Raw genomic sequence first — 10,168 nt, 5'->3', positions numbered from 1 at the left:
AGGCCTACCACTACCTCTCTGCCTGGTACAAAGAAGAGGATCTGCCTTAAGACTGGGTTATTGGAGTCTCTGATAACGGCTGGACTACCAACAAGCTTGGTCTGGACTAGATAAGCCACTTTGACAGGCATACAAAGGAGCGTACTGTTAGCACCTACTGTTTGCTTATTATTAATGGTTATAAGAGCCACGACTCTCTTAAATTCCAGCAGTACTGCAAGGATAGTAAGATAATTACTCTTTGCTTGCCTTCCTACTTATTACACCTTACACAGCCTCTTAATGTGGCTTATTTTGCTGCTTTAAAGAAGGCGTATAGGCGCTAAGCTAAAATACTTATATATAACTAGATTAACTATATTATAAAGATAGAGTTCCTACTATACTTTATACGCGCCTACAACGCTGCAATTACTTCTAGGAATATCTAGGGAGGGTTCTGAGGCGCTGGACTAGTCCTGTTTGACCTACAATGGGTTATAAGCAGCCTTAATGTAAAGCTGCGCACGCTATCACTACTACTACCCGTTAACAACGAGCTCTGGCAGTCGCAAACCCTAAGCAACACCCTTAAACTAGGGTTGTAATTAACGCTTGTAAAGACGAGGATTTAGAGGTATATAGATAGCTCGCCTACCTCTATAGTTGAAGCGTTTAAGAAGGTCTTAAAGGGGGCAGCTATAATTGCGCACAAGCTAGTGTTGGCGCAACAGGAGATTGCTGAGCTTTGAGCTGCTAATAAGGCAGCCACACAACAAAAATTACACAAAAGAAAGCAGGTTAAGAAAGAAGGTACTCTAGTAGTTGAAGAGGGCCAGCGATTAACAGCCCTAATAGAGTTTAGGGCGCGTTGTAATGGTAAGAAGGCAAAGAAGCAGGTGCGCGCTGAAGTGGGTGAGCCTTCCTAAAGGCGCTGTGGACGGTGCAGTGAGACTAGACATAACGCACGAACGTGTAAGAAAGAGGTAGAAGTAGTTTCTAAATAATATTACAGACTGTACTGCAGTTTGCAGTGTTAATTTAGGTTGTTTTAGGTTATAATGGGGTGGAGTTTGGTGGGGGCTTGGCAAAAGTGACCGACTCGTCTGGTGACCGGCTCGTCCGTGGGGTACGTTAGCTGTGTATATATAGTTATAGCATTAAAATAAATTAGAAATAGATTAGTAATAGATTTAAAATGTCTATTGTGTTTGTTTTTTACTTAGCTAAGTTTAGCAGACCTACAGATAGGTGCTGGCGCGCCTTAGCGCAGGGATCCTCCCTTACCTAGTTTAGCTTTGTTTTCAGGTTTGCCGACACTAAGTTCATGGCTGGCCGATCTGCCGCCCGGCCTAGTCCGTGGCAAAGCTTTATTGTCTTGTGGACCCCTGGGCTGAAGTAGTGCCGAGGCGGTGTGCAGCACATGGGCCTAGGCCGTTACAGCTCCTCATGTACCTATGTCTCGCGGGACAGGTCCCCGCCTGCCGAGCTTGGCGGCGAACAGGCCCCTCTGCTGGACTTGGGCAATAGAGAGTTGCTACAGGGGCAGGAGTTCCGCCTTGCTCTCTCCAACTATGAATACGTCGCATCGGAATGCGATGTTGATGACAACGATGGCGCTCCGTTACTTCCCCACCAGCAGCGTGGCGGGTTCGACCGGAGCGAGAAAATCCGGGGAGCCTGTCTCTCAGGTCCTCGAACCTCTGGGCCAGGTCGGCGTGAGTGCCGCGCAAGCGACCAACATAGAAACGGTGTACTGAGATGACGCACCGGCCACACTCGAGGAGCCTCAGCGCCTCGGGAGCGCCGCGGTCGGCTTCGAGGGCGGCAGCGGCCGCCCGCCCGGCGAGTCCGGCGAATTGTAGCAGCGCGTGCTGCTGGTCGCTCTGCTTGATGCAGCGGGGGCTGAGTAGGGGCAGCAACTCTACGGCAGCGGCGGCGGCCTCGTACACCCCCGTCCAGTCGCCCTCGGACAAGACGATGGTAAGCAAGAGAGAGAACCAACTGGATCCGGTCGGCAGGCGGGGACTTGCTGGTGGCCCGAGCCATCACGGCCCCCATTACCTCCTTGGCGCGCCTCCGATCCTCTGCGCCACCATCGCTCTCCTGGCCACGACTCCGATACCTCGACTCCCAGGCCTTGGCCAGCGTGTGCGCTACCCTGGCCCGGTCGGGATGGTCAGGAACCTCAACCATCATGCCGAATGCTTCTTCGGCAAGCGCGATGGCCTCGTCGAGGACGTCGCGTTTCTGAGTGGCCAGTAGCCAGTTGGCGAGATTTACGAGGCCGCCTGGCTCGCGGAGTTGGAGGCCCAGCCTCCTCCGGCAGTAGGTAATGGCCATTTCGAGGTCCTTGTCGTTCGTCTTGTCGCCGAGCATCCACCGGTGCCCGTACAAGGTTCCCAGGTTTGTGTATATCATGGCCTGGCGATCCCTATGGATGACGACGGTGGCAGAGTCTTCGCCAGAACGGATCGCCTCGTCGAGATCGGATGGATTCTCATGGCGCTCATACAACATGAGCAGCGTGAGTGACTTGCTCTGCAGTACAGAGGCGTATTCGATGTGCTCAGGGGGAATGAGCCTCACAGCTTGCTTGGCGTACTCGACAGCTGCTGTAAGATCAGTCAGGGCACCCGTTGTCCGATATCTGGCTCCGATGGTCAGGCATAAGGTGTACAAGGTCAATGCCTTGTCGACAATGTTGCGCATACTCGAACACCGGGATATGGCCTCCTCAGCTCTCTCGATCGCATCGTGGAAATCTCTCTGCTCGTTGCCCACCTCGTATCTCGTAATCAACCTATTGCACAAGTTGCTGGTCAGTTGGTTCCACATTGGATGGTCTTGAGGCGTCGTATCGACGAGCTCTTGCATCCGTGCAAGGGATTCATCCAGGCTTTCCCTATCACCGCATCGCTCGAAATGCCACAACAGACGGACGCTATAAGAGTTGATGATATTGATCCGTTTTGCCTGGTCAGTCGAGTTGCGGATCAGACGTTTGGCCTCCCTATTGTACTCCAGCGATTCTTCAAGGTCCTTGATGTCATTTGTGCGGTTGTACTTCTTTCCTATGGTATTCCCGAGGGTGCATAGTCTTGCTGACCTCATTGGGTCCCCCTCTTTAGTACTCCTAACGGCCTCGTTGTTATATCGGATGGCTTCGTCTAGGTGCCTCTCCTCCTTGGTGGCTTCGCACAATAGGCTCAAGTTGGCTGCTAGAGTCATCTTGCGGCCCGCAAGATGATTTGTCTCGTCATGGGGACACTCGCGAATGGCCTCTCTCGCAAGCTGGATGGCCTCTTCAAGGTGGCTGATATTTCGAGAGTTGGCCTTGTAGGTCTCCATTAGAGCTCTGCTTAGCCCGCTTTTAATAGACGCTCATAGGATCTTGAGGTCCGGTACTTTGTAGAGCGCTTCTACTCCAGCTAACGGCATCCTCAAGATCAGTTGGCTGGTGGAACCGTTGGTAACGCTGAAAAATTCGGCGCGATAGAGAATCGAGAATCCTTGGCCAATGGGGATTCTCCGACAAGGACAGCCTCGTTGCCTGTTCGCAACAGGAGACGGCCTTGTGCAAATCCTCATCCAGACGGCTCTTGTCGTAATTCTTACTGTATCGGTAACCCTGCTCCGTGAGTTGCAAGGCGGCCTTGTCCTGGCAATTTCTACCTGGACCATGACCAGGTTCAGACACATCGGCTGTCGACTATATTATGCCTTGGGTTGCGTTTGGAGCAGCGGGGACCCCTGTAAAGTCTTCAGAATCAGGCCGCAATAAGTTCGTCCAAACCTCGACGTCTAGTGTTCGGTCTTCCTTGTATCTCACATCGACCCTCTATGGAGCCGGAGGGATTATAAACCGTAGTTACCGTGAGGAAATTGGCGACCCCAAGGTGCCACAGAGTCATAAACCCTTGCTAAAGGCTGGGGACGCATGCTCAGTGCTGAAGGCATACGAGACATTGGGACAGGCCATTGGCTGCTTTGGCAATCTATTGCTGATAGGGCGCTACTTCAGCCTTTCCAAGGCGATAATTCCAAGCAGCCACTAGACCCCTGCAAGCTGTGAAGTTTGGTTGGGCACAAAGGCATACACGTGTTATTTGTTAATTTGTTTTAATGCGCAGGCAGATGCATGCATCCGTACGGCAAGAGCTGCCCAATTTTGCCACACTATGTTGTTTTATTGGGCTGACACAGGAATCTGACAGCAACTAAAGGCACGGATAATTTACCAAGCAAATAACCTTGGCAACTCTAGAAAGGACTGGCTTCTAGGTCTCCAAGGCCTCCAAGCAGTGTGCCATGTGCGAGCTCCTCTCTTGATCCGACCTCTATATCGTCGAACGCTAGTCTGAGTCCCTGTCTAAATTTAACAATATCATCAAGCACAGACTCGGTGAACAAGGCACCAAACCGGACGGTCTCAATCACCGTTCTGGTGATATTCCTACTGACATAGATAACGCTCGCGTCCTTTAGCAGCAGCAGCAACTACTAAATCCCATCATTTCAAGAAGCCCACGTCAAACGTAGCCGCAATCGTCCTCCCTATTACCAACACACGCCAAGCTGTCAAGCTCGCGCACATAATAATGGACTTATATGAGATACTTTTACCGGAGCTGGCGTGTGCTTTGTATATCCTTAGCGAAGAGATAGGCGGTAACGACTCCTCAGAGTTGTCATCAGCCACCCTAGCAGGAGAGCCAAGTGATGGGGACGAGTTATCTGACTAGGAGCCCGTCTCTAACGGGACATAGACTCTCGGGAGCCTACCACTAGGAACCTACCAGCTGTTGAGGACATTGTAGCACAAATCCGCAACGCAATAGCGCTTGATAAGGTCTTACAAACCATCATCCGTTGTAAGACAGACAAGCTCTAACGTCTAGATCCTACACGATATTTTTGGTTGGCTTTGCGCGATTAGGACAGTGATTACTTCGACTAATTGCGACCTGAACAGACTGCACAATTTATTACTGCAATTAGCTACGCTTTCTACCTTTACGTTTAAGTAGAGGTGTGTACTGCATGCAGTAAGGCTTCTGCGAAGTACTCAGTCTACAATTCTTCCTTTCAAGCAGAGCACGCAGAATCTGAAGTTTGTAAAACTTTGTGCAGAGGAGATTACTTTCCTGAAACTACGTACTTACCACTTAATCGCACGCCCGCGTTTAATCACGTCTGAACGATGTAGAGTCGTAAAGCCACAACAAGTGCCTAGGGTATGTGTTAGATGCGTTTGTACAGTCCAACAGTTACTAAGACGCGTTCGGCTCATGTCACTACTTTGGACAGTCCATCCGAGTACTTTGAACGGTTAGTAGCACTGACGAGATTAGAGTCAGTTAACATGTGGACCGCGCCACGCAGCAGGGCATTCGCCGGCTATTATGGCTGTTGCCAGTAGAAATAGCCACCGCCCACAAGTAATGCTGCAAGGGCGTGGCCTTTATGGCCGGCCAACCCCATTATGATTTCTCAAGCTGTCGCCACAATATTTCGCTCCGACTTAAGTGACCGTTTGGATCCTGCTCATGCAACAATCACCCGAGTCCGAGTACCTCGCCTCTTATAGCTGGCTTGAGAGCGAAGTCCCTACTATTTTAGTGCCTGGTAAGCTGTTTAGGAGAGACGCTTGTCAAATAGTTCATTCTAATGGCCAACAAAGGCTTCCCATCTCTCTGGTCACCGCCCGCGGGACCACTAAAACTGGAACCCGACTCCGGACGAGTATACGTTGATAAAAATGCGGCGCGAATCCCCGATGCGCCTCTCAAACCTTTGTTCAGTGCACTCTCTGCCCAGAATCCTGGTTTCGAGATGGGAAGTGTCGACGTGATAACGGACCGGAACAATATTAAAAAACTTCTCCGCTTCCTCGATGGAACTTCAAGCGAATCCTTCCAGATGCAGGTCGAAATTGTCGACGGCAAGATGGCACTGTTTACACGTACGGAGGATGAGACCACTACAGTCATTCAGGGCTTCCGAGTTCACGGTCGCAACTTCAAGAAGGCGTGCACAAAAAGCGCGACCGGAACCTCTGGATATCACAGAATCACTAGTTTTAGTTTCGGTGGCTTGCAATGCGTGGTCAGACATGAAACTGATGGGTACATTGATGATGCATTAGGGCGGGTTGCGGTCCAGAAGCAGGCAAAGACGACCGTCCCCCTGCTGCAGTTACTGGAAACATTGCAGCTCACTGACTCCGCTTCCGCACCGACACATACATCCACAATCGCAGTTAAAAGAGAAGGAAAAGAGGTAGACTGTTCTTCCATCCTGGAAGTCAAGACTCGAGCTGCTGGTAAGAGTTTGGACATGAACGAGACAGCAGCTCAGCTTTGGATATCACAGACTCCACACCTTGCTGTCGGTTACATTGAATTAGTGAAAGTTAGTGCCAGTCAGGTTGTATTTGTCAAATACAATGGCGGAATGAAGTTAGAGGTGATCTCCGGTTAGCAGAAGAAGGCTGCGTCGGAAGGTGTAGACGCAAAATGGCAGGGCGGAAAACAGGGAACCGAGGACAACAAGCTAATGACAAAGAAGGGAGATCAGTACAAGGTCAGTAATCACATTGGTATGAAGCATATCTGACATGAATTTGTTAGACGCCAGCTCAAACAGGCACTACATCACGTGTGAAGACTCCAATCACAATTGGAAACGTGCGATGTGAGACTGACGTCTCTCGGATCCCGCGCTTAGCATCCCCAGTCCTCAACAGCGGTGATAGCTCATCTCAGTTGACGGAGATCATCCACGAAGCCATTCCTCTTTTCGATGTCGCCCTCAAAGGGATTGAATCGGGCTACCGCCAGTGTTTTCGATCAATGTCCAGCGACATCACTCTTTACCGCACCCTCTGTGATACATATGATTTTCTTCACGTCGACGTCTGTAAATGGCGGACGCTCAGTGAAATCATTAAAGATTTGAAAGCTGGGCAAGGCTACGATGAATATCGCGATAAATCGAAAGCTCAAGACGCCGCGTTTCAAGCTTGTCTATTCCATTCTACAAGACACATTTCAGAGCAATGACAAGCATAAGAACACTATCTTTAATGCCGTCCTGTTTGTCGTATCTCATCCTGGAACCTTCAAATGGAAGACGAGAAATGCCGTACGAGCAGTGTACGAGAGCAGGCTCATGTTATCGGTAAAGCAGAGGGTGAACCTCGACCGATGGCACGAGCTCGATTCTAGCGAGCAGACCGACACCCAAAAAGACGATGTGACGACGGAGGAGGAAAACTTGGATTGGTATGATTCCGACTATTCTGATTCCTGTTAGACTAAATACAAGCTGGAATAATACAACACCCATCTAGAACCAAAATTACAGCTTGAGGCAGATTTTAATTATCCCTCGCCGTTGACATTGTGGTTCCTCTAAATAATCAGTGAAACTGTAATCATCAATGGTTTACAGTGCATCCCTCCGTAGCGAGACACCCTGTATGCTAAGGCAAATGAGGAGTACTTTGACTTTCAGCTACTGGAAAGCTTATGCACAGAACAAATATTGCTATAATTCTGAGAAAATAATCTGCTGTAGCGAATCCTAGATATCTGCCACCGCATGCAGGGAGGGCGGCCGGCCTGCTCCGGACGGACCCTTGCGCGGGAGGCGATGGTTTGTAGATATGGCTGAAGAGAAGAGTGCTGTATGCAGCTCTAGATGACTTAGTGCAAAATCTTGCCAAGCATGGCCACCACAGCTCTGCTAGTACTCATCCCTTACGAATATGAACGATCTGAATCCTCATGACCGTTGGAGGTCGTACTGAAGCACCTTTACAACGCCGGAAGACCTCCAAGTAGCTGCCTATCACGCAACTACAACTATACATAATATACGCGAGAGCGGCAATTACGGAGTACATTCAACTCCTTGAGCCATTTGCCGAAACTACACGGCTGCTCGAAGGCCGCGGCCGACACGGCCGAAGCCGGTTCCGCTAAGCACTGTGACAAAGGCTCACGGTTGAGGTGATTATAGCAGGTAGGTAACATTAGGATCGTTGGCACGGGGATCGTGAAGATTGATTGATTGATTGATTGATTAGTTTAACGTCCTGTGTGAGTCTAAGACTATATAAGACGAGAGCAGTTAAGCTACTCTAGTAATTTAAGGAGTGTGTTTATATAAAGGGATAGTAATTATGTGTTCGCAGTCCTATAGTAAGAGCCTATGCTCTTAGAAGTAAACAGAGGAGATTAGGTGTCTGTTGTTTGTTGTAGATACTACTTGCGTGTACCTACTGTAGTCTCTGAAATAAAAGCTAGAGTAGCTGTAATTCTATAGTTTGTGTGTAGATGTAGGGGCATTGTTAGCCTTTGTCCTTGTGAGCTGTCCTGCATTGTTTTCCTTACTTTTCTGTATTCTTTACAGCTAAGTAGTATGTGTTGTGTTGTTTGTGTGTAGCCGCAGATACATCTGTTGTTGTCTACCTTCTAGGAGATCGTGAAGAGGCAACTATTAGAGACAGAGTGGAAAAAAATCAAACCCAAAATCAAAAATCAAAAATCTTAAAATCTCAACTGTTTCAACATAGTATAGCACCACCACCTGCTATTAGAATCTTACGGTTTATCGCTTGTTTTAAAGAGCGTTTCACGTTGTACAATCGCGCTATAAAAAATTACTATAAGCTGTGCTGTTATTAGGGCAGGTAATAGTGATAGTAGAGTAACGTGAGGCTTTAACAGCTCTTAGCTATGCTAAACTAGCTTACCTACAAAACATTAAAAAGTTGACCTACTTGCATTAAGATTCTAAAAATGCCAAATTGCTCGTCTTAAAAAGCTCTTTTAAATAAGCCTCTGCTTACTTAAATCTGGTATAATTTAGTAGAGGCACAAAACTAAAAGGATAGAACGTTTGTAATAGAGAAGCTTTAAAAACTTATCTATTTTAACATAACATTTTACACTAATCTACCATCTAAATTCTTTGATTTCTAGCTTATTTTAAAGAGAAAAGCCTTGACTACCATCTATAAGAAAGGTAAGTATTTCTGTTATCTATAGATAGAGCAACTTATTAGTGCTTAGGTGGTATTCTAACAGATTTTGTTTTCTTTTGGAAATTATGATTTTGGGTTTGATTTTTTCCACTCTGTCCGTAATTGTCACCCGTACAGTAGGGCTTTGTCTGGTGAGCGACAAAGAGCTCGGCAAGCGAATCAGATGTTGCTGCGCTCCGTACTACCACCCATCGCGCATTTCTATATAACGTTTGCATCCACAATGCGCTAATTCTATCGCCGCCCATATTTTCGTTCTTGCTATATGCAGCAGCGCTCGACTTGGAAGCTATTGCAAACGTGAGCAAGCCTACAACTCCAAGTCCAAGGAGGACTCTGCGCGATTTGAGTATGCTGAACAAGCCCATCGAATATGTTTCCAGCTGCAGCCGCTTGCCAGCAAAGACCTTTTCACACTAGCAGGCTTTAGGCGGAAATTGTCGCGATGTAAAGACCATCCCGGCAGCTGTTGCGCTACGACTAGAGAACGAATCCATCCAAGAGGATAATATTGATCATGATGCCGATCGCAAAGGAGTCGAGCTTAAATACGAGACTTTGCTCGAGATCCATGCAGAGGCTCAACAATGTGCGGACAGCGGGTCACACGAAGCACAATGGAACACCAAAGTGCACGATCGGATCTTGCCATGCGCCCTACGGCCCTTCAAACCACGCTTCGAGTCCATTAACATATTTGTCTCTCTCACCTAATATGGATCGCAATTGTCCGTTGTCTCTGGAGCTATTGGGCTACAAGTCTCGGTTACTTCTTGGCTGTGTTAGCGATTTGCATTTACTTCTCGAAAGAGACAACCCCTTATCAGCTTCTTCTTGTGTTATGTATAACTGGAGTATACAGATGTAAGCACTGCTAACTTTTACAAGGCATTAGGCATCATACTTTCCCTCATCTCCTTAGAAGGGCTTCATCTAGCGTATGTATGGGCGCGAAGGACAGATGATAGCCCGCGCGCTAGCCTACATGCTGGAACTTGTATTGATCTGGCGATCCGAGTTATTTGGCATGGGACGACAATAAACGATACAGAAAGCGGATACAAGGCACTGTACACGATGTTTGCGTACAAAGATTATAGACCTAACTTACTTCGTATGCAAAAGCTCGTTGAGGTG

The 10,168-nt window shown here is 48.2% G+C and overlaps 1 protein-coding gene across 1 annotated transcript, besides 7 other annotated features; it reads right to left on the bottom strand.

Moving 5' to 3' along the window:
* Nucleotides 1-1,116: part of a dispersed repeat that runs on past the window's edge.
* Nucleotides 117-322: a mobile genetic element.
* Nucleotides 120-316: a mobile genetic element.
* Nucleotides 1,044-1,156: a dispersed repeat.
* Nucleotides 1,157-1,551: 395 nt separating this feature from the next.
* Nucleotides 1,552-3,330, bottom strand: EKO05_0002023 (uncharacterized protein; the record flags this gene model as incomplete). The annotated part of the gene is made up of 1 exon (XM_059635818.1): nt 1,552-3,330. The coding sequence occupies one exon, from the start codon at nt 3,328-3,330 to the stop codon at nt 1,552-1,554; it is 1,779 nt and encodes a 592-aa protein (XP_059491801.1).
* Nucleotides 3,331-8,045: 4,715 nt separating this feature from the next.
* Nucleotides 8,046-8,069: a tandem repeat.
* Nucleotides 8,048-8,462: a mobile genetic element.
* A 39-nt stretch (nt 8,463-8,501) lies between these two features.
* Nucleotides 8,502-8,542: a tandem repeat.
* Nucleotides 8,543-10,168: the final 1,626 nt, after the last annotated feature.

Source organism: Ascochyta rabiei, chromosome 3 (genome assembly GCF_004011695.2).
Source record: "Ascochyta rabiei chromosome 3, complete sequence".
In the NCBI taxonomy this organism is placed as follows: domain Eukaryota; kingdom Fungi; phylum Ascomycota; class Dothideomycetes; order Pleosporales; family Didymellaceae; genus Ascochyta; species Ascochyta rabiei.
Note: the sequence above shows the minus strand (reverse complement) of the source record. Positions and strands in the feature narration are given on the sequence as shown.